We start from the raw sequence: 26,377 nt of genomic DNA, 5'->3' as shown, positions 1-26,377 counted from the left end.
TAATAGAGCTGGTCTCTCTAGTGAGAACCAGAATTTGTAAATTAATTGAAGGTAAGTTTTTATTATTTTTAAAATAAGTCTATTATTATTGACCAAGAATTGAGAAATGAAATATATTTTGAACATTTTTTTTTTTCTGTAAATATTGAATCAGCTGTCTATTAATAACTCAAAGCATTTAGGAATAATGAAAATAATCCTGCTATATGAATGAATAAAAAAAAAAAAATTTATTTAATACCATATCAAAAAATATACTTACATAAAAATGAGTTGGTACAATAAGGAATGCAAAAATCTAAATACCAAATATTTTAGTAGAAGAGGTTATTTCCTTTTCCTCCTTCCTCAGAGATAACTTCACCATAAAAATGGTAACGTTACTCCAAGTTATTTCTAAAATCAAAATGAAAATAAATTAGTCATATGTTTATATATACTTAAACAGTATAAAAGTCACTCTAACATAATCTTAAGCTTGATATGAATTAATTTTTAAAAGCACATCATTACAATCTTAAAAAAATCAACTATTATTTGATTAACATTTTCGAAGATATTATCATGTCATATTTTTTGACTGCATGTAACGGTTTAATTATGTAAAATTATTACAATATACCATTAAGTATTTTTATCAGATGGCTTATTTTTTTATCAGTATACGAAATATAAATATATTGATGTTTATTTTATTTTATTTTTTTTAAAGATAAAAAAATGTATATGTCTCAATAACACTAATTTGTTAAAACCGAGTTTTCAAGTGCAAAAAAAAAGTGTCAAGTATCGTAGCGACAGCCAGAAAATTAGATTATTTTATTTATTACAAATTTATATTTATTCATTAAATATTATTTAACTTTTATCGAAGTTGATAAGTCTATCACTATCAATTTTTACCCGGAGAAATTTTTTTTGTTTAAAATGCTGTGGTCTTACGGCCGCGCTGAAATATGTTGGCCATATAACGCAAATTAAAATAAAAATTTAGCTTATTTTCAAGTTGTTTATAATTAAGTCTATGGAAATGCTTGTATCGTAGAACTCTTAGAAAAGTAAAACAACCAAAAGAAATTATTTTTAAAGTGTGACATATTATATAATTTTTTATTCGTTCTATTAATCTAAATTAAAGTTTCACTATTGGATGAGTTCAGCGGTTTTTTACAGCATATATAAACTAAAAAGAGAAATAAATAATTTGTGAACTAAAATTTATACAACCAAATTTGTTTGAATTTTTTTTTTTTTTTTTTTTTTTTTTTTTTTTTTTTTTTTTTTTTTTTTCCATAGTACTAAACTTTTTTGGGTCTATAATTTTATATGCTATTGAAAGAGACGAAAATAAAGAGGTGAATGAAATTAAAACAATATAGAATCTCAAAATAAATGCGTCTAGGACGCTGAAGGAGGCATAAAAAGACTAAGAAATATCAAGGGATGCCAAATGCCTGTGTGACGTGTACTAATAAAACGAAAGAAACTATAAAGTCGGCGCAGATTGTAAATTTAAGCTGACATAAACTGGTTTGAACTTGTTCAAAATAAATTTTGCTAATGGACTGGAAACTAAATTTACTTGTGACTTTACTTATACTTTGTTTTCAAAAGATTTAATTATTCAAAAATTACCAAAATAAACTTTTGGTAATGATTTAGAAGTGGGATTCACTTGTTTTAGCCTTTGTAATATTTTAATGTGGCTTTAGATTTTTTATTTTTTGTAATTTCAATTGCTTTAATAATTTTGCAGATTAAAAATTGAAAATAAAAATCGCTTTTTAGTATACAATTTATTTGAATTTCGCAAAAAAATTATCGCTGTTCGCAATAGATAAAAAAAACCGAATCCATCGATGCTACACGTCTTTGTCAACAAAAAATAAACATTACTTTCTTTTCTTTAATTATCTATAAGTGACTTGTTCGATAAATGATTAAATTTACAATATATGTTAACAAAAATTCAGTAGTCATACTTGGAATGTGATCTAGTAAATAATAACAAAACTTAGCACATTAATAATATATTGAACATCAATTTACGACTTCAATAAACGGCAGATTACAATTGATAACCTATTCATTCAAAATATTATTGTTATTATGAAAATTTATCTGTTAGAATTAGTAAGTGTTTTCAAATTTTATTTAATTATGCGAAAAATCATAAAATATCTGAATATTAATATAGTAAACATATATTTTATAACATATTGGGACATTGTTTTTAAGAAAAGTATAATTTATTTTTTAATATTTAATTATTTATAAATCATAAGTTACTGAACTGATGGACAAAACTTGAAAAAATGTCGTACTTTTAAGACTTGAATCGGCTAATTATGTGTATCTTTTTTGTAATAATGACACAGTTTATTTCATTGAATCAAGATAATCATTATCATTATATCTAAATGAGAGTAATGAGACAGGCCGGTTAACACACATATTCTATTCATGTGACTAAAGAAATAAGTAAATTTAACTACTGTAGTAATGATATTAATTTTGTCTTTAAACTTATATAACTTTGTTTGAAGATACGGTATCTTTAAGTATATTTCAGAAATAATTACCAATCGTAAACTTGATATATAATCAATAAATTCTTCTAATTATTTAAACGTTTTTTTTTTTCTTTAAACATAATAAAATATGTCTAACTCATTGCATAAAATTATAATTTATAAATTTTTTCAGGAAGGTGAGACAATCTCACTCTTCGCTACAGTATCCAAACTGGCTGACGTGGAGGATGTGGGTCCAAAGCGGACCGAACCAATCACCCGGCCATCAGCCGCCTCCCTAAAATTATCGTCTTCGGCAAGGGCAACTCTCCAATCTTTAAAGTCTCCGCGTAATAGAATAGCGACCTCCGCTAGCACCCGAGACGCCGAGACCATCACCGGTAAACAAATTTAATAGCTATTTATTTTTAAGTTACCTTTATTTAAAATATTATTAATCCATTGAAAGTACGTTAATAACAAATGAAAATTATTGAAGTAAAAATATTTATTAACTTTATTACGACTGATATCACTTGAATTACAAGAAAATAGTAGTCGAACGTCTGAGAATAAACTGTTTTCTGAGAGCAAGTAACATAAGCTTTTATAAAGCCCAGCTCACCTTACTAAGCCCTCATGGTGTTTCCCATTGGTCCGAGCCAAATGATGATTACCTCTTGTGAATAAATGCGGTTCTACTATATTCTCATCATCGTAACATTAAAATGATGATGATGATGATGATGATGATGATGACGATCGTCATCATCATCATCATCATCATCATCATTTGAGAAGTCTGAAGTAAATTACAAGCAATTTTAGTTATTATTATCGCTACATCAAAATCATCATCATTATAGTCGTTACTAGAATCGCTATCATTATTCTGACGTTTTTATACTATGGACAGAAACAAAAAATTCTGAAAACAATTTAGATCACGAAGGATTAAAAATTATTGAACTGGCATCAATCCAATGTGAGTATCTATTTTCTGACCACCTAACTCATCAGTTCTTATTCGTTAGTGTATTCTCTTTCTCTCTTTCTTTTTTAAGAGTTCAAGCAATGAGCCTCAGGGAATATACAGTTGTCCGGCAATCGTTGTTGAATCTCTTTCTTAAAAAGAAATAAAATTTTATTATAAGTTTTTTTTTTATGGTTTTTTTTTTATTCGAAAAAATTTTAACAGAAAAATTATCGTAAAATCAAAAATTAATTATATTTTTTTTATGTGATAATTTTTCTAAATCTTTATAATTTAATTAAAGAAAGAAAAATTAATAAGTGATTAATAAATCATTTAATTATTTTTTCATTCAATCATTATCACAATTCATACGCAAAACAATTCATATTAGCTTGTTTTATAATATTACGCAATCAGTGTAGTAGTAATTCAAATCAATGATATAAATTGTGTAAAAGAACGTTGAACTTTAATTTATTTTAAACTATACAAAATACAATCCTTTAATTTAATTCACAGCTTATGTATTTATAAATAGTACTCAACTATAATTATTATTAAAAAAATTGTTTAAGTGTGTTAAACTTTGTTGTGCATGTGACAATAAAAGTTAAGTTACAGTAAAAGGAGAAGAGATGCGAAAGAAATGCTTACTGGAACTATTCATAAAAAAAAATTAAGAGGTCCTGCAAGGATTAAAAAAATTCTTGAAAAAAAAAATGATATTTTGAACAAATGGCGAGATGGTAAAATAACTTTTTGTTTTAAATTCCCTGATAATTAATCGACACTGAAAATGATATTATACTTTCGTTCGTCGTACACAGATGACAGCATCTACTTTTGCAGTTATTCAAATTTTTATATCCATTACCTAGCGGTGGGAACATTACAGCTTATAGAATAAAAAAAAAACTAATTATTAAAATAATATTATAAAAAAGATCTATTTATTTAAAATATAAGAAAGGATGAATGCTTTTAAACTTGGCCCGTGCTGAACGTCGGCCACCTGGGCATTTTATTTTCTTTCTTCTAATAATAGATATTTTAGGTATTACAGTGTTGTATATAATGGTTCACAATAAAAATTATCGCCTTACAATTGTTATATTCCATTTTTGGTTCAAGAACACAGCCGAAAGTAGAAGTTAGACAGTCAACTTTTTTATATTTTAGGTTTTTCATTTTTATCCCGAGTCAAACACACAAATTCTAGTTTAGTCCTCAAAAACCTCAATTTCTTTGAACGTTTTATTTACCGGCTAGAAAGTTACTCTACTTTAGTACTAAAAATCCTCAATTAGAACTATGAGGTCTAAATGCGAATAATTTATTGATTTTAAATTATAACTAAGACCTCAAAATCATCAACGAATGAAAAGTTATAGTTCGGACTTTGAAAAATTTTAGATAGAAAAAGGAAGGGGAGAGAATACGTCGAATGAAACTTTTGAGATTCAAATGTGGATAAAATTATTCTTGTATGTTTTGAGTATTTTGAGGCTCTAATCCAGATTATCTTATTCCAGTTTAGTCCTCAAAGTGGTAAAATGGGTCGTAACTACTACTTTGAGGAATAAACTAGGATAACTTTCTATACTGTTGTCAATCTTAATATTATAAATTGATCCTCAAAAACCTCATGGAGAACTTTGAGACTTAAATCCGAATTTGTTTTTCGACTCAGGATTATATATATTTTTTTTTTTTTTCAATTTTACTTAGATATTAAGAATAAATTGATTGATATGTTTGCAGTAGTAAAAAAATGGTATTAAAATATCAACAATTAAAATTACCTGTGCATACTATAAATAAATAATCACCCTTTGATAATTTTCGTTTGCTTTCGACTACTTGACTAGTGATTTACGAATTATGTAGATTACAATTATTATAGCTATTTTTGTAGTAAACCCAGTACTCTATCACTTTTTATTTAATATCTCCTAAATTGTACAATTTTTACCTTGGACTTCATCAAACTGAGGTCATTGATCTTGAGTAGTCTACCAACCTGTTTGCAATGCTTTTTTAAACTCAACATAGTATATAAACATTAATCAAGAAAATTTTATTAAATGAAACCAATAAAATGCTTAACGTAATTTGAGAATAAAAACACTCGCTTCTGGTTATCTACCCTAGTATCTATTACATAATTTTCATATGTATATACATATTATATATTGACACTTGATCTATCGACGAGTAATTTAATTTCTTGATAATGCATACATTTTTTCGATAAATTAATTAATTACTTTTGATTGACATAATATTAAATTAAAATTTTTTTCTAGCCTTATACTTTATTGTTTTTTTTTCTTTGTAAAGATTAAAACATAGATGATAATTTACGCGAGAACTAAACATATGTAGAACAAAATTTTTCATGAGAACTTGTTTTTCTTTGCATATAAATATTCTTTGCTACTAAATTTCGCGCTATTGTTTCAGAGGTGTGTAGCGGAGGGGAGCTTCCAGAAGTGGAGATAATAAGCCTTCTTGAAGAACAGATACCAAGGTATCGTCTTCGTGCCGACACCCTCACGCAATTTCAAGGTAAAGTATTAAAAATTTTTTGATAATATAATTTAAAAACAAAATTTAAAGTTATCCGATTTAGAAATAAGTTTATTGAATAGTATAAGATAATATTTGAAGTATTTATTGAAACCAAAATAATAGTCAATAGTTTTTATTTTGTATCATGAATCTCTCCAGAATCACCTTCTATGTCATTGACCTTGCTGGCATCTTTAGACGACAGCTGAGTGACTAATGTAGCATAGTAGGCTTCTGCTAAAGCTTTTATGTCGAATGTTATTTTATTCTCATCATAACACTCATCACATTCTCTTAAAACATTCAAGGCCACACCTTGAACTTACGTGTGCTTTTGATTACACTTTTTCGGTTTCGATTATATTATCATTTCAAGTCTTCTTTTATAGTTATTAATTGTATTTTTTTAGGATACGAGAACGAAGATTGGTTTATTCCATCACCAGCGTTTAGAGCAGACGAAGCAGACCTAAAATTATCGCCGGACCAAATCCGGGAGACACTTAACTATTTCAGTAAGTAAATGTGATTAATTATTATAATTACAATAAGCTCTTTTTTTAATTTCATGATTATTGCAAAAATATAAAGAGGCTGGAATAAACTATAATCGAAAAAAAACATAACGATATAATAAATGAAGTTTATCATGATGCTAAGTTATCTAATTCAATTTATGGACAGTTAATTGCCATTTTTTCTTGTTTTTACTCACTGCTTTACTGTTTCTTTTTTTAATAGTACAAAATCAATACGTTATTCTAACTACAAAATAAATAGTAGAAAAATACAATGACAATGCTCCACACATGTAAGTGCATAAAAGATTATATGTCTATTGTATTTTTCCTCTTTTTTATTGAAAATATAATAAACAAATTAACATTACGTCAATCGACTAAATGTATGGAAAGTTTATTAATCATTTTATTTTTTTTATTTTTCAAGAAATTGAGTATTTTTTGTACATTTTTATCTATTGTTGCCTATAACTTTCTATTTGATATCAGAGGAACCGTTTATTCTTATCATTTAATAAAAATATAAATAATTGATAAAACAGGTTTCTAAAGATATATAATTTTTTATTTGATGGCCTTTTAATATATATCTTATGAAATAACTGTAACAAACTCTCATATATTACTTTGTTTAATATTTACATTTTTATCAACAAGTATTTTTCATCTCGCGGATTACTCGGCAAACTAATTCAACGTGAGTTTGCCAGTCTATTTGTTAATTGGCACGAAGAATAATTTCTTACTTCCTACATTGTACTTAGTTCCCATTTGCTTATATTTTATTATAAGAATCATCTCAATCAGATGTTTTTATACATATGAAATAATAAATACGTAAATTATTATTCACATTTTATAAAATTATAAATATTTGATATATTTTGAGATAAAAAAAAATAGTTATCATTTTATAAAGAGATTAACATCCTCTATATTACCAATAATTTAATCTAGTACACTTTACAGTTTATTAACCTTTTCTCATTGTTTAAAAAAACTTGATATATATTTTTAGTACATTTTATAATATTAATTTATCGCACACGGTTTCTAAGAGTATTACGTTAAATCGTTGAGTGACGTTTGACTTATTCCCCATAAAACTCATAATCTCACACCATTGTATAACATAAATATACACAAATATAATGCTGTAAAACTCAAGAAACTACAAGCTAAATAATATGAGAAATTTCTCATAATTTTTAGAATTCTTTATTTTTTCTACAATATACTCTTATCTTATATGTGCATGTATACGTCAAAAATAATGATATGTTTCACATAATAAGTAAACTTATTTAATAATTAAAGTTCAAAGTATCTCTTTTGAATGGAGTAAATAAGATTTATTCTTTATTATATTATTTATAAAATATTTTATAATGTTATAATTTTTAAATAAGAACTGTTTATTTATGAATTTTATTGTTTTCTTAATACTCATTTTTTGAGATATTATTCTGATTTCTTCTTCTTATTCACTCTAGTGACAATCCTTATTGTATTCTAGGACTTGTTATTTATTCTTAAAAACTGTAAAATTATCATACATAGTCAATACATTTATAATTTAAATGTTCTCTTGAATTTTTGATTCATAAAAAGTTCGCAGTAGTTTCACTCCAATTCGTTTGTTATTGTATTCAATTTTCAATACAAAAAATTTTAAAATATCAATTATTTAAAATTAAATTTATTATTTAAAATGAATTTAATGAATTTCCCATAAGTTTTCATGGTGATAAGAACAAAATTTCCACACAATTACAATATTAGTTTTAAACATAAAGAAAGTATGTATGAACTCTATAAGCTCAAAAATAGCCGAGAACAGAAAACAGTTAACAAAATCTTCTCAAAAAAGTAGAATGTGTTATAGAAAATAATTTTATGTGTAAATAAAATTAAGTGTTTCATTGTTTTCATAATGTTAAAGTTTATAACAATATCCTTGGCTATACTTGACATTGTAAAGTTTTTACTGTTTTTTTTTTTTTTTTTTTTTTTTTTTTTTTTTTTTTTGCCACGACTGTAAATTTAATTGAATTGATGGATTGCCTTAATGTTTTACACTTTTTTTTTATTGTAAAAAATTTGCAAAATTCAGTAATGTAAACTACTGTTTATAATAATAATTCATCATTAATTCTTATAAATTTAAAAATCTTTAATATTTAAAACATGTCAAATATGTAGTATATATATGTAGATAACGTTTAAGAGTAAATGATTTTTCTTTAAGTGAAAAATATGTGCCTAAAGAATCTTTGAGGATGCGAAAGAAGGAAAAGTCCATTCTTCCGGATGATACATTCTCTTGAGCATCGATGAAACCGCGCGCGCAGCTAGAAGTTCTTTATCATTCGTTTTATTGAAAGCATTTAGCTGTAGTAGTGGATTCCTAACCATTGAGTATGTACCGAAAGCGTTTGCGACTCGCGAGCGGTTGTCTCAGTTCCAGTTAAACAGTCTGGCTTGCTCAATCTTCGCATTTATACGTACCTGCTGTTGACACGTGTTACGTTATACATGTTTTTGTATTTTTTTCAAATACAGTTCAAATAATTAGTGCGATTTTAATTAGTGAATACAAAGTTCTCGAAGTTAACTTTTATTGTTTATTTTAATTTTCAAACACATTTTGTCATACATGCTTAAGTGATAAATAAGTGTAATGTTCAAATTGGTTTGATTAATTGTTAATATTTTTTTTTTTGTAGAAAATCATTTAAATAATTTTTAATATAAAGTGACGTTTGTTGAAATTTCGTAAAAAAGATATCATTATTTGTTCTTAATATGAAAGCGAATGTATTATACAGTGTGCTATTCTTAAATAACGCGTTTTCTACGGCCCTGAACTAAAATCACAGTAGCAACATTCCTAATTCTGATGTGTGCGCCGGTCTTTCACTGATCTATCCCATTTATTCATGTTTGGTTCATGAAATTGTAGGGTAACTAGCTATATCTATAGACGTGAACTTTAGCACGTGAACAAGGTCTCATCGACTGACCGAGAATTTCATGACGTGCACGAATCGGCTCGACCCCAAAATTTTTTTGTTTCTTTTTAACATTTAATAAAATATAAATATAAGGACACCATATTATCTATCTTTTTAAACCTAGGACCTAGAGTAATATTTTTATCGGTGTATTTAAATTTATAAAATTATTAAATTTGTCAAATAATATCAAACTAGTCACTTGTATAAATACATCTTATTTTTTTTCATATGTTTAGTCTATTCTATATTATCAAAAAGAACAAAAAAAATTTTGAAAATTTTATTCGTATATGATAAATTGAGATAACTATTTAAATTTAGTATCGTTCGAAACAGTCTCAATTGTCCTCTAACTATTGATAACACAAAAAAATCAAATTTACTTGACAGTACCGGCTAAATTAAAATTTAGCACCATTTTTATTACAAATGCTGAATTAATTTTTTATACTCAAGTTCAATATCCTCTAGGAAACTAAATATTTTAACACATTAATTTTTTTGTGTTATCAAGAATTGTTTTTTTTTTTAATAATAAATTAGTAAACTATTCGATATATAATATAAATTAATTCATAATTAATATTAAATAAATTAAGTGGTTATACTTGGGCAGTCACACAGTGATTGCAAATTGCTAGTTTTTTTTAAACGTCATGTATTATCAAACTTATATTATATAAGTCCTTCGAAACGTCCATTCTTGATTCTCACTAGAAGTTGTTTTATATTATATCGGTAAAAAAATATTCACGTGACTACTGACCGGTGGTAATTCGATATATTACTTAGTGTCGATGACTTTGGTATGCTGATGGTGCTTCAGTAGTAAAATATTATAAACTCAACAAATGAATGAATTAATTAATTAAACGGAATTTTTTAATGGAAATAAATAAATTTTGTTTAAAAAAAAAAAATAAATAAATAAATAAAACACGCCTTGTCGCGAAGTGGAGAGGCAATTCTCTACTTTAATTTTAATATTATTGTTCAAATTAACCTTTAGTTATTAACTCGAATATAATTTTTGTTCTTTCACTCGAGAGGTTGTAAAATTACAAAAACAAAGTTAGTGTTAATGATTTTGTGGTGTTTATTAGGATTTTATTCAATTTAATTAATGTTTATTTTTATTGAAAAACTTTTTCGTTTTAAAATAATATTTCTTAATGAAAAGACCTATAGAAAAAAAAAATGAACATGAGTGAATGTAGCAGCATCAGACAAATTTTGAATTATTAATAAATTAAGTAAATAATTAATCAAATATAATTTTAAAAAACGCGTTCTTAAAAAATTTTGAAATGAATAAGTGCATTTTTTACAAATATGATTTTTAATTGTTTACCCTATTTATTTATAATTTTAAATTTTTCTGATGTCTGCTACATTCACACTCGTAAATAAACGCCCAATAAACCAATGATTATATCGTGAGATATCGTCGCGAAAGTATTTTTTTTTAATTTTCATATCAATTAGCGTACATAATTTTTCAATTTTTAGAACTCTAATCATTTTTACAAAATATTATTATCAAATAATATTAGAAAGAATTCAAAAATTTTAAGTAATTAATGCATTTTTTTTTACTTCAATAAAAGCAAAATTTAATATTTAACTGTAAATAGTGCAAACAATTAAAGTTTTACTGCTACTTGTTGCAAAAATAATTAATATATGTTTGGTCAAATTGAAAAATACTTAAATACACTGATAATTTTTTTTAACTTATTGTAAATCATTAAAATAACCCAAGCGTTTTATTTTAAATTCAATGTTAACCTTGCCTTGAGTAATATTTTTTTCTTGTTAATTTTATCCAGAATAACTTTGGTTTTTTTGATCAACTGATTTTAATCATAAATCTCGTTAGATTTTATTGAATTTAGTTTAATTATTTTGATTTGTTTTCTTTGACTCTTGATCCCAGAATAATTAGTTACATTGTAATCAATTTAACTATTTTCATTAGGTGCAACAAAGTTGGAACTTGACATTATTAATCATTACTGTTATTATTCATTTATTCTTTCATTGTGTGTGACTAAAATTTTTTATTTTAATATTTTTGAATGAATTAACTTTTCTAAATTAATTAAAAAAATTATATAAAAAATAACGGCAAGTCCACCTACAGTTAAAGTAGTATAAATATTGTTTAAAAATTTTGTTGAATTTTTAAACCTTGAAAAATATAAAAAATCAAAAGTTATAGAGGTATAATTTTATGAAGTAACAACTTCTGTATTGCATGAATTCCTTGAAGTATAGTCGCGTGGACAAAAATGAGGACATAAATAATAAGTAAATAACAAAGCTGATTATCCTCGCACGGAATACAAGTTGTTGCAATATTATTAAGTGATGTTCGTTGAAAAAAGTTCTTAATAGAAAACAATAATATCCTTGTAAGCGCTCTAGCATAACATTTTTTTCAATTACTTGCTCTTAAATTTTAAATTTAGTCACTAAATCATGGTATAATCCAGTCAATTTTCTTAATCTATTAAAACAAATCTATCGAACTGTAGTTCAAAGAATAAAATAATAAAAATAAATTTTAATTTCAGTATTTATTATTTTAAAATGTGTTGAATTAATTGTTGACAAAAAGTTGAAATTTTTCAAACATTTTTATCTGACATTAATTGAGTTTCTACCGAGTGACTTGATAAGAACTTTGAAAAAAATTTAAAACTGTATTAAAAATAGCAATATTTGAAAGTATGTAAAGAAGTTTCAAACAATGTAGCTGATGAACAAATATTTTTGTTGAGTATCTATGACTCAGATAATGCTGTCCGAGGCCCAAAGTCAAGAATTTTATCTATGTCATGAGCAGAAAAATTACCGAGAGATCAAGATCTGGTCCTAAAGCTGGAACCTCATCTTCAGGCTTGACAGTAGCTCTTAGTTCTTCAACCTTTAATTCTCTAGCTTTAGATGTTTCTTTTGCTGGTTTATCAGTTACTGATATACAAAAAAAAATATTGGAAAGTGAATTGGAGAAACCTTCAAATGTTTGGAAGTTACCAGAATCTAAAATTAATTCTCAGCTTGAAAATACGAATGATGAATTATGGGAAGATATTGGAGTCGTTGAGTATTTAGAAAATAAGCGTGGTACACCAGATGAAAGTACCGAAGAAGAGAGAGTTGAAATATTAAAAGAAGTTCTTCGGGATACTGATATTCACGAAGGAGATGGTGACTTATCTGAATTCCTCTTTCACATTGCTAGGACCAAGCATGGCAAAATTTATATCAGAGTCATCAGAACACTGCTACTCAATCGAGGTATATATCATAATAAAAAATAAAATATAAACAGTAAATACAAACATTTAAATAAAGATTATTAGCTGACAATAAATATTTCGTGAAACTCTTACTATATATAATTTGCAACCTTACATTAATTTATTCTGGATTACGTTTAGTTTTTAGAAACTAAGATAATACTTTTTTAGAAACTAAGATAAAATTTTTCGCCTCGCCATGCGATGGCGTTGCTCGAAGGATATAATGACGTCACTAACGTTTGAATTTAGATTTTCAACAAGCAATTTTTAATTTAAAAAATCACCCGAAAAATCACTTGTAAAAAAATTTTCCTTTAAATCTCCTTAATAACTTTAATCAAACTTTAAAAAAAAATAAATCTCAAAACATGCAAGTTCTCTGTTGTATTTTAAAATTAAGCACTTATTCATTTTTTAATTGGTTATAAAATTTGATTAAGTACTTCGAAATTATCATTATTAAATTTAAAAAATGAAATTCAGTATTCAATGTAACAATACTTTACTTATTTTATTGTCAATGTACTTATGGTTTTTTTAACTTCTCGTTGATAAAATTGAAAATTTTCAAAAAAAAAGGAGTGTTATTGGTTTCAGTCATTTGGTCAAAATCATTTATTAAGTCTTCAAACAAACCGATTAAGTCAATCTTGAGAAATGCTTTTTTTATTGCACGACTTATGATGCGAAACATCAGAGTGTGCTTTACGATTGAAATTTTTAATTTTTATTTTTATACCCACCTGAAACTTACGTTATTTCGGTATTTCAATAGAAGTTATAAAAAAGTGATTAAGATCCTCGTCGAAAATAGATTTCGCACACCTCAAGCGCAAAAGCGCTGAGGGTGCTTTATGATTGATCTATTTTACAGTTTTTATGCTTTCATACGCTGAATTTTTCCTACAGAAGTAAACAATAATTTATATTTTTACAGTTGACTTTTCAAGTCAATTGTCTAGTAATGAAAAATTAATTTTTAAAAATAATCTTTTCTACATGTGTATATATAAACAAAAAATTATTGTTATTGGAAGCATCTAATGAATCGTGATATACGTTTCATGAAAAGAGTGTTCTGTATAGTTTTAGTGAAGATCTATTCTAGTCCCATTCACGATATGATCAATGCCACTGCTATACGTATCACTAACCTAACTAAACATCAAATATTCAAACGAGTATCATGACAGTCAAAGAATTGTATTGTGCTGGTTAGTAAAATTTTTTTTCGTATACATAGGTTCAAGACATTAGTTTTGAATTTACAATGGATTGAGACCAGTTTCATAAAATAGTATTAAAATTTATTATATCTCAATGTTTAAGATGGTATTAAAATTTATTATTTTTTCCACACCATTATTTATTTATTTTAATAAATAACTGTGCAAAAAAGTAATATTTCCACTCAATAACCGCTATAATGAAATAATTAAGTAAAGAGGCAACACTGATTGTACATTCAATAGTGCGTGTTTTTAAATATAATTAAGTTTTAAGATTAAAAAATAATGTTGAATTATCAAGCGACATCATAATTTCTTTTGAATATAATCTCAACAGTTAGATTGAAATTTTAATTTTTGTTAATGAAAAAATAATTGACAACTTGGTTTCTTTTTCGGTATTTTCTTTTTTTATAATCTATATAAGTAATATTGCTCATCTGCTATACTATTTTGCAGTCTTTCTACGATATCAAACAAATGTCAAAAAATTGTAATTGAAGTACTTTAGAAAACATTAAAATAGCACACCTTAGTTGCTAGCGAAGTCATACAAGTATCTATTAAAATTCACAAAATATAACAAAAAAAAATTAATTAGTTCTATTAAATTTAGTAACGCTCAAGAATCTCTCAGTCAGTAAACTATTCCCAATTAAAATAAAAGTTACTGACACATTAGGTTTGAATTAGAAATTAATCCTATGTATGCAGAGCGTGTAAACATGAAAAAATATAAGAAAAAGGTGATTTAATGTCTCTTTCAAACCTTTTGGAATATTGATACAATTAATCTCGATTGTACTCGTTTACACACAATATAATATTTTAGTTTAATAGTAAGATTCGAAAGAATTTTCTATTGTATAAAATCTAAAGTAAATGCGAACATTTTTCCAGCAATTAATTGATAACACGACACAGAACATAAATTGTAGTTGCTATAACACCAACTGTAGTTGAGGTTACTACAAGTTGGAGTAAAGAAATGCCAACTCCAACTTGGAATAACTTCAACCACACGTGTAGTAACGTCAGTTCTATTCATGTAGTATCCTTTACTACATACTGGAGTTGGAGTATTTGCTACTACAATATTTTACTACAATATCGTAGTTAGAAGAACCACAATTTTTGTTCTGTGTAGTAAAATTTTTCTTTTTGAATTACAACTATACATGTACAAATAAAAAAACTTTGAAAAAACGTCTTTTAAGTCACCTACAATATGAGTTTAAATATTGAGCTTTATATGACTAATGAGCGTGGATAAGATAATGTAAAAATTTTTCAACATTTTTACTATTAAAAATTACGACTATATTAGATAATTATTAAATTTTTTTGTATTTTTAAGACAATCTATAATTTCACATGAATATAATTTATTAATTTTTTTATAATTTTAAAAAATAAGTATTGTTTATAAATAAGCCTGATTTCTCTTAATTAGCTTTATAATGCTATATGTATTTTCTCTTCTACTAATTTTTTTTAACCTCACGTAACATCTTCTATGCATAGAAAGTATAGTTTTTATATTTGATAAATAACCTTTCATGTAATATATTAGTCATGACCTTTAATCCACGCATTTGATCATACGTGAAAAAAAAAGTTTTGCTTTTGAATCAATAAATCGTTAAAAACATGTTATTTATTTATTTTGTTGACTATTATAGTCACATGATTATCACAATGTAAAAAATATTTATTCAATAATTATAAAAATTAAATGAGATTTTGAGTGCGCAAAAATTATCAAAATAATAATAAATATCAAGTTAGTCACATGGACCATTTTTCAGTCTAATCAATTACTTTTTGTTTAATAGTCTATTGAACTGCACAACTCAAACCTAAATCGTTTTGTTATGCTCTATTATTGTATTAAAATTTTTCACTGATTTACTCATTAAATCGTATTCGCAATTTATATAATACACTAAAATGGTCTAATAAGCAATGCAAAAGAGAATATTCTAATTAACAAACCCGACGCTGCTTTAAATCGATTAATTTTAATATTTATGCTAAAAAGTTGAACTAATTGCACATAAAAAGCGCGGGCGCGTTGAGAGTGATCTACTGTTGCTAAGTCATCTAAATGCAGTTTACGCACCTTAAATCATTTTAATTGTTTAAATTTGGTAAAAATTTGAGTTTTATTGATCAGTAGATTTTAAGGTATCCCAAAAGTATAACGAAATTTTTATTGATTGAATTTTGATTCTATTAATTTTGGCAAAATTAATCGTGAATAAAAATTCAAGAACTTCTTTTCTCTAATTTATTTTTTATTTCTAAAATTATTTTGATCTCAAAGAGTTCAAAAACGTACAGACATCAAAATTTTCGGGTTCTGTAGATTTTTTTTTTATCTGATGCTATTATCATTATAGTTTTTTACAAAAAATAATCTTATTGAATATTATAAAAAAGTCTTTCTCGTTAGTTTATCCTAAAAATACGATTAATCAGTTTAGTACATGTTTAATTGGAGTCTCTTATTACTACGTGTCTATCTTGTTATGTATATTTTTTTTGAATAGTTGAAGTTACAAAAAAAAAAAACAAAAGCTAGTTACAAGTAAAAAAATTCTCATAATAAGAAATAAATTTTCATTAGTAGATGAGCATTTCAAAGTCACCTATTACATAATTTGAACTTGATTATTAATTTTACTGTAATGACCTGCTCCAACAAAAACTGTAAAATTTAGAGTATGTTTTCTTTTTACCATGAAAGAAAGAGGAATTCAATAGAATACAAAACATACTTCATGCTTATTATCAATTTGTATAATCATTCAGATTTTTATTTAGCACTATATTTTTTTTTATTAGTCCTCTAAATCATACTTATTTAGTATACAAAGATAACAACCGTAATATTGTAGGTTACAAAAGATTCGTTTTCATTGATGAAGAAAACCAATGAAAAAAAATCAATAAAAAAATGACATGACTTATCTGTATTGAAGTAATAATTATTTCTTTATTGTACATCATTTAAATATATAAATATATCATTAATGATAATACTATTAGTAAGGATCAAATTTCAAAAAGTGAAAAAGTAAATAAAAACGTTAAAAAAAATTAATTTCAAAATTATAAATAAAAGAAATGACCCAACAATGCGACACTTAGAGACTACGCTTTTTGTCAAGTTTTGAATGCATATATAGTATAATATTATCAAAATTTATTAATGCTATTATGAATAAAACTGATAGAAAAATTGTGAAAATTGATTATTTTATAATCACTTATCAAGATGAAAATATTGAAAAGAAAAACAAGTAAAAATGTTACTAATATGAGACAGCGGAAAACCAGTCACTGTATCTTGACAATTCTGTCCATATGTTGGGATGTTAATAACAATATTTCTTTTAGCATAAAAATTTGTATAATTAGAAGTGAATAAAAAAGTTATTTTATCGTAGTAATCTAGAAACTAATTTTGTAGTTGACAATAAAAAACACAATTATATACAATAGTTAATTAATATTCCTATCGTAGCAGTAAATAATATTGGTTGATTAACGTAACCAAATTAACGTCAATTAATTTTTTGATTTAAAAAAAAAGCCATCAACATTGGTTTATCAATTATGAATATTTTCGACACATTATTATTTTTTTAAAATTATATTTAATTTTTTCAATGTAAAAATTAAGTCTCATCAATTTTAATATAAAATGATCTTATGAATAGAACCATTATTTTCTAAATTAAACTGAAAATTTACTCAAAAATTGAAAGTAAAAAATGAATTTTTTTACATTATACAATTTATTTGTTAAACTAAATTATTTTAAATATTCCTTGCAGTATATTTAGTCGCGCTGTTTCCATTCAATTCCTCGTTTCAGTTTTCAGTTTGTATTTCATTCGTTCCTCCCGTCACAAATAAATATGGCCGATCAGTTGTTTTATTTAATACGATGATCTCTTGGCTTAAGTTTATAACGAAATAATCTTAACAATAATCTACTAACTAATTATTAGTAAATTTAAAGAAAAATTAAGTGCTTAAACGTGAGTTTGTGATAAATGTCAAATGGCTCAAAAGTTTAATTACGGCAGTATTAACACTACTTGTGACAAGATTTACCTATACTGGAGAATGAAGATTGCGTTATAAAGAACAAGTTTTATTATATTATTAATTTGAAATATTTTATGGTAAATAAATAGTTCTATACGACTAATTATTTTTAAATCATATATAAATTAAAGTAGTTAAAAATTATAAACGAAATTTCGAAAATTGCAAGTGACATATTGACAAGGTATTCTGACAATTTGTTATTATATACTTTTATATCATATCACTGCCGGTAGGTGCATTATATTAAAAAATGATAAATATAACATTTAATAATTCTGAAATAAAAGTAAACGGGTGTGATTATCCGACTTATATTTTCATATCGTCGCAATATCTTTTATTATCTGCTATATTTTGTTTACTAAAATAACAAATTCAAGATTATCTTCAAGTACTCTTGAATATATTTTATTTACTTTTTTTAGGTAGATAATATTTTCGATCATATTATTTTTAAAAAATTAAATGTGCTTAAAACTGACGTAATTCATTAAGTTATATTATACGTATCTTGCAGCGTAAAATCGATCATGACTCACTTGACGTCATTTGTCAGTCGTTTTTATGAAATTTTTATCCACTTCATTTGCTTATAAGTATATTAATTTATTAATCTGAAAATATAATAATATATTTTTTTCTTAAAATATCTTAAAAAATTATTTTGTTTAATATTTTAACTTCTTTATAATAATTATTCACATTGGATCCATTAATTATTCATCGTCAGTAATTAATGTGTATTTTTTTTCTAGAAACATATTTAATGTTTTTTTAAATACATGTCATTTTTAACTAATTACATATTTTTATGACATTCAAAAATACATTCTGCTAGTTTATTAAAAATAAGTATTATTTTTGTAATTACGTATGTTTTTTAAAATTATAAATAATGCACAAAATATATTAAGCTTTACAAAAATTTTTCAATCTATTAAAACTTAAGAGGGGTCGGAACTTTTTTCTCTGTCACACTCAAGTCGACGAACGGTACTATCTCTGTTGCACTTGCGCAGTAAACGGAAACTTAATCCACGTTTTTCTCTTAAACAAATTACTATTTTTTAAGAATGAAAACGTAGGTTGCAAAATTATAGAGCAATGCATCGAGCCTCGTTCTCTTTGCGTTTAGAGGTTTTGTTTGAGAGAAAAGCTTGGACAAAAATTACTATAGACCCTCCTTAATATAATTTTGGCACATGTTATTAAATTTTTTTTTTTGACGACTCTTATCATTTTTTTTTTTTTTTTTTTTTTTATATGTATCGTTTACTCCTAAAAGAATATTTATAGTTGTAAAAAAAAAAAAATTCAACGTCTAATTGATAAGAAAAAATCTTCTTGTAATACTACACATTTTACTATACTAGTGCCCTCTTATTTTTATGATACATACATACAAACTGTACTGTTGGATTCAGTTGACTTTGCCAGATAACAATAGAACGTTCGGAAATTTATCATTATTGGTAATTTAGTGTCAAGCCAGGTATATGTCCTTTTGGAATTTTTACATTCATTATATCACGTCGCCTAGCGTCATGACTAGATTTTCAGTAGACTGTGAAACGGATTACTGCGTCTTACTGGCACATTGTAAATTTCAAAAATTAACTATTTCAAGTTTACTATAGTAGTAAAAAAAACAAAAAAAAAAAAAATTTTTTAATTATTTAAAATAGTATAATTTTTGTAGTATTCATAGTAATAAAAAATTTAACAAATCGATAAAACAAGTGTCGAAATGAAACGTTATTCTGACAGTTCCTGGCGTTATTCTGGGTCTTGGTGGGGCCGAGACAATACTGTCGAGGATCTGGATCCAGAAGAGAATAATAGAAGCACCAGTGCGACCCCGGAGCATTGCTCCTCGAGTCGAGACTTGAGCAGTGGATGTTCTAATCACGATGATGATCCTTATGAGTACGATGAAGATATACCAAAATACGTTGGTTCTAACTGTGAAGAAATCTACGAGGATAATGAAGGCTCACCACCAAGAGAAGAACCACAACAGACATCATCGGACGCATCGACCACCGGGTTGACGCCCTGTTGGGGATGCAAAAGCTGCAATGGCGACAAACCACTATTTTTTCTCAGTTCTCCTGCTGAGACACCATGCACTTGCGTTTCTTGTTAGTAAAAACCGTATGATGTTACACAAAACTAATGCTTTAAAAAGCACTAAACATGAGCATCCTCATGTTATTTATTTTATGTTATTTTGATTGCTAATTTTTTTATTTTTTTATTTACATAAATATCGTTTTTAAATTCATGATTTTTTTTCTTTTTTGTTTTTTATTAAATCATATGTTAACTCCAAAATTTGATTGGATTTTCATAGTTATTATTACTATTATTTATGTTTGTTATTTATTTAATTTCTAAGCGTTAAGTTCATCTGGCTTTATAAGTAACACGACAATCTACTTTAGGAATTATGACTTAGAATATTATTTTAAGCCATATATTTACAAGATTAATTAATTAATCGTCTGAATCTTCGGCGTGCTTAATCAACGATCGGCCAAGCATGAAGTATAATTTATCAACGAGGTGAAAGTAAATTATTTATGCTTTTCCTAAGGTATAAGATTAACTTCATGATCGGATTATTAAATATCTTTAAACAAAAAAGAAAGTAAATTGCTAAAAATTATTAAATTAAAGTCTCTGTATTTGCAAATATACACGTGGTTTTCATCGAAAAAATAATGCGACTGCGCTCTGTTCATTCTCACACATACATACACATACCAGTTAAACTAAATCGATAGACTAAAGATACAAGTAAATTTCACGAGAGCATGCAGAAAAGTGTTGCTGATTTTCATCCACTTGTGTGTTATTCGAATTATCAAGGAATTTATTTCATTTGTAGCTTTTTTTTTAATTATCAGAAAAGAAAAATATTTTTGTATATAGATCTAAATTTTTTTAATTTTAAAGTTACTGTTGAGCTAGAAATTTTTTTCATAGGTGATATAAAAAATTTTTAATCTATTTTATTCCTTATTTTTAAATTAACCTAAAAAATTACAATAATACAAAATGTCCTATAAAATGTAATTTTTGTAATTGTTGAGTATTTTTTAAATTAATATTTACCTGCTGTAGATAACAGATATAACCTGATTCGTTAAAAATAACTATTCGATTAACCTTTGATATTTAAAAACCATTTTTATGTAAAACAAAAAAAACTAATGATATCTAAAAAATAAAATCATCGATATTTATATACATATATCCAGCCTCTTTATATGCCAATTGATTTAAAAATTATAAAGCTTATGATGCACTGCTCAATATATATTGTTGATATGTTATTTTATTAGTATTAATAATAAAAAAAAAATTATTTGTTACAGTTCTATGCAGTAATCGAGTGAGCCAAATGACCAAAACCTATAATGATATAGAAGCAGTAACAAGGCTTCTAGAGGAGGTAATTATTTAAACTTTGAATTATAATAATGAAATAATTATTAAAGTATTTATTATATTTTTTTCTATTTATTATTTAAACAGAAAGAAAAAGATTTGGAGTTGACAGCACGTATTGGAAAAGAACTTCTTACGCACAATCAGAAATTAGAAACAAACATAAATGCTTTAGAAGTTGAACTAAAAAATGCAAATGAAAAAATTACTCAATTAAGTCATGAATTATTGAAGAAAACAGAATTAATACAAATTTTAACGAATGACGTTGAAGAATCATGTTCCGAAAGTGGCACGCCTATGGGAGTACGTAGTATTAATTTAGAATTGATGCAAAAACGAATAACATCTTTGGAAGATGAAAACAAGCAATTAAAATGTGAGTTTACGCAGCTTGTTCATGAGACAGATGATTGTGAGGCACAAGAAGCTAAATTAGTAAAAGATATTGCAAATCAATTAGCAAATGCAAACATGGAGGTCGATGGCATTGCTGAAGAGTTAGACAGACAAAAAGATGAAAATAGATTACAACATGAACAAATTTTAGGTTTGTCATCAAAGTTAGCAGATACAGAAATGAGGCTAGCACAGTTAATGACTGAACATGATGAAATGAGTTCTACACTTGCTATTACTCGTGATAATCAAAATACTCTAGCTGCAGAACTTGCTGATTTTAAGGACAAGTATGCTGAAGTTGTAAATTTACTTGCAGAGACTCAGGAACAATTACGTAAACAAAGAAAAAAAGGAATGCCAACTGTAAGAGGTGGTTCTTTCTTTCCATCAATGGGTGCTGTACCACAACCTGACTCGATTGCATCAGAACTCGAGTCCTCATTATACTCAGAATTCAGTCTTGACTCTGGTATCATCAGCGATCGAATGCCAACATATAAAAAAGTTTTCGAAACAGTAAGAAGTGCCTCAAGAATATCATATGGAGGTCCAGATGCTAATCAGTTCCCTCGAATAGGATCTATGACAACATCAACACTGTCATCAGGAACAACTGGTCCAAGAATGAGTTGTGGGCCATTTAAACCTCAGATGACATCAGGATTTCCCAGTTTAGACTCTACGGGACAGAGTGATAGTGAAGGATCATTATTAACAGACTCTGAAGATTATCCAGGTCCTCAACCAACTGGAGTCCCAGGAGCACCGGGTGCTGCTGATTTAGAAGCTGCTCTTCGGCGTCTTACTCCTGCAGAAGTGATAGCAAGACGAGCATGTCTCAGTACTGGTGCTGGATATAATTACGACTACGACGGTGGGGTTATTCATTCACCAACGACTTTCTTACCTTTTGGCTGCCGAACACCTGATAGTATTATGTCTACTGGGAGCTATGGAAATCTCAGTGGATTTAGTGGAAATTCATCAAGCTGGCGACTCCCTGAAAAATTACAAATCGTTAAACCCATGGAAGGTTCACAGACACTTCATCATTGGTCTCAGTTAGCTACACCTACTCTTGGAGGTCTTTTAGATGAACGACCAGGAGTTAAAACTCGCGGTGGTCGTGGTCTAGAAGATTTAGGATTAGAAACATTTACTTTAGCCGATTTAGAGGAAGATGAAGAGTATGCTAATCCAGGAAAACTCTTTCAGGATACAGGTTCAATATATACGTTGACTAATAGTACAGTTCTTCATCCTGAAGATCCTTTACTTATTACCCCAAGTATAATGGGTAGTCGAGTTGCAACAGCACCAAATAGTGTCATAAACTCTGGTATGAGTACTCCAAGAACTTTGTCTAGGCGTAATTCAACGTCGACATTTTCTACGACATTAGGACTAGCCAAAATGCTCAACGAAAGAGGAATAAAAGCCCTTACGCTGTCAAGCTCCACAACTCCTAGTGGAGAAAAAAATTTTACACCTACAGCAACACCTTGTAACAGTCCAGATGGAACACCACCATCATCACGATCAACATCTCCAGTACCTTATAGTAGTCCTTTATCTTTTGGACTATTCAGTAGTGGTGCTGAACTTTTGAAAAGAACTTTTGGCAGTGAACCTTTACCATCTACATCACAATCTAAAAGAAAGAAAAAACCACTTTCCAGAACTGAAAAAAAAGCCCTCGCGGGTATTAGACTAGTGGAAAAACTTGAAAGAATGGGAATAGACACAATCATGGCAACAAATACTAATTCTTCAATATCTCCACTAGCTCTTCAGGGTGCTTTATGCACTAGACGATCCGTTGAGAGTCCTATGGCACAGCTAACATTTCTCAAAGGCTCTATGTCAACAGAAAAACTTGGATCGTCTGCAATGTCATCATCTGAAAGTAGTGATTCCCTCGCAAGTTTTCATTTTATGTCTAAGTTAGAAAATGATAATAATATTAAGTCAGTAAGGTCTGAATCTAGGGGAAGTACTTCTCGTAATCAATCGTCAAGACAGAGAAGAGGAGGAACAGGTGCTACTAGACCTGATCTTGGACAAGTTAAACTTGCTGTGCCGCCACCGGTTACAACAAAGGAATCTGCAACACAGTCAGCACTAGGAACTCTAAGCTCACTTCTTTTCGGTCGTAAAGGTGGGCTTCTGTAAAATTCATCAATTCAAGTTTATTTATTCATGTTGCGTTAAAAAAAAACTTGAAAAAATGCTTCAAATCTCAAATAAGAGTACAAGTATTTTTTTAACTTTAATAATCCATATTTTTGCTTTTAATCATTATTAATCCTCCTTTTAAACTTTGATCCGTATAACCCAGGATAAAATGGCCAGCTGTTTTCTTTTCTTTTATGAGATTGATTTTTATCTCAATCAAGATTTAATTCACAAGTATTTTATTTAATTATAAATAATTTTTTTTTATAATTGTTTGATTATAATAATAAAAGTAATTGATATATATTTTCGATAAGAAAAATTGACTTTGATTATGACTCAAAAGGAATATAGATTGTCAAGTCTAAATAATAAAAATGTAATTTAAAATATTACATTGTATATGAAGGAGAATATTGAAAGACTGAAAATATATAAAGACAGAAATTGTCTTCTTATCAGAAATGAGAATAATTATCATCATAGATAATTTTAATATTTCTTGTTTATTTATTTTTTAATTTTGGGCAAAATATATGGAAAAGAAATTTAATTAATTAAAAATTACAATAAAATACAAATAATTGTAATATGTTTTTTCTCTGCTGAAAAAACTAGCCATTTTATTCTGATTTATTCTGTGTAAAAATGCTGCTACCACATTAATAATTTATGTGGCTCTTAGGTGGATTAAAATTAAACATTACCTAAGTTTTATTATACAAAATAATATTTAAAACCTGACCGAACGATATTTGCTCGAGTCCATATGGTCAATCGTGAATATAAACTAGTCAAGAATAGGAAAAAAAAATAATAATAAATAAATGAATAAAGGAAGAATAGCTGGAAAAAATATGGAATTGTTTATAAATAAAAGTGTGGCCTTGCAGTTAATATAAACGCCAAGGTTATAAAAAATGTTTATGAAACTATGAATGTAAATAGAGAATTGTGAGATTATAAGAATGAATGAAGAAGACCTTGCAACGATTTTATTTTTTTTGTGAGTTATTTTTCATGCTCAAAAAAGCTGATTTTAAATATCAAAAAAATTATTAATGCAAGTTTATATTTATTTTAATAATTTTATTATTTTTTACTTGATGATAAATTTTTTTTTCTGTATCTGACAATTATATTGCTACTGTCAGTCTTTATGTTTATTTTAAGACTGTACATCTAGCGTTGATCAAATGTAAATAAAACATCTCGATTTTTTGAGTGTTTCGATTGATAATATCACTGGCTAAATAAATCGTAAATAGGTTGAAGATTAAATAGATTTTTTTTCTCGGTGCAGCCTTGTATATAGTCGTACAAATTAATAAAGTAAGTCATTAAAAAAAAAAATAGAGTTTTTTTCCCAGCTTCTCTCATGAAAAAGTATTGTTTTCCTTTTTTTTTTAAGTCTTTCATTTCCATTTACGTTATCATTAGGCCTAATACTAAAAATACGAAGCAGTAATTACTTGTAAATAAAGCATATGTAAAAAAATAACTATGAGAATGAATAAATAATTGGGTCCTTTTATTTATTTAAAAAGATGGTAAATGTTTGAAAAAAGTTGACAAAGATAGATTGCTACTATGTAATATGTAAGTTTAGAATTTAAAAAATCATTTAATATTTCATTTTAGTTTTAGAATATTTATGAAAAAGAAAAAAAATTACTAAGATAATACAAAATAAAATTTTAGACAAGCAACTTGATCATATCTGTTCAGACTTAACTACTCAAAATGGATAATTAAAATAACTAGTGTTCTATATTGGTAATGTATGTTAATAGAACTCAAGTGGATATTAAATAATTGAATTATCATTAGATGCAGCTGAAAATTTCAATAGTTGAATCAACTGTTTAATTTTATATTCCTCAAAAAATATCATTTGTTATTTATTAATGGAACAGAGCAATGCATTAGAGCTGAATAAAAAGAGCCATTTACATTGTTATCAAGTAAATTTTACGACTATTTACACGTCATGTAAGCTGATAAGTCGTATGTTCTACATGAACAATAATAAATATATTTAAATATTTATTCCTCTTTGTCTTAATTTATTTTATTACCTTTACCTAAGA

The 26,377-nt window shown here is 26.5% G+C and overlaps 1 protein-coding gene across 6 annotated transcripts; it reads left to right on the top strand.

Moving 5' to 3' along the window:
* The first annotated feature begins 2,710 nt into the window (after positions 1–2,710).
* On the top strand, positions 2,711–26,336 carry LOC103577581 (trafficking kinesin-binding protein milt). Of its 6 annotated transcripts, XM_008558277.1 has the most exons (5): positions 2,711–2,914; positions 5,953–6,057; positions 6,471–6,575; positions 21,638–21,714; positions 21,798–26,336. In XM_008558277.1, exons 4-5 carry the CDS (start codon positions 21,664–21,666, stop codon positions 24,282–24,284), a joined length of 2,538 nt encoding a protein of 845 aa, XP_008556499.1. In that variant the 5' UTR covers positions 2,711–2,914; positions 5,953–6,057; positions 6,471–6,575; positions 21,638–21,663; the 3' UTR covers positions 24,285–26,336. The 6 variants fall into 6 exon arrangements, with proteins under 6 accessions (XP_008556499.1, XP_008556496.1, XP_053595680.1 ...); XM_008558274.3 differs by lacking the exons at positions 2,711–2,914; positions 5,953–6,057; positions 6,471–6,575 and adding exons at positions 8,988–9,258; positions 12,175–12,901; XM_053739705.1 differs by lacking the exons at positions 2,711–2,914; positions 5,953–6,057; positions 6,471–6,575 and adding exons at positions 8,988–9,273; positions 12,175–12,901.
* The last annotated feature ends 41 nt before the right edge of the window (positions 26,337–26,377 follow it).

Source organism: Microplitis demolitor, chromosome 5 (genome assembly GCF_026212275.2).
Source record: "Microplitis demolitor isolate Queensland-Clemson2020A chromosome 5, iyMicDemo2.1a, whole genome shotgun sequence".
Classification (NCBI taxonomy): Eukaryota; Metazoa; Arthropoda; class Insecta; order Hymenoptera; family Braconidae; genus Microplitis; species Microplitis demolitor.
The sequence above is the reverse complement of the archived record's forward strand: the minus strand, read 5'-3'. Positions and strand labels throughout refer to the sequence as shown.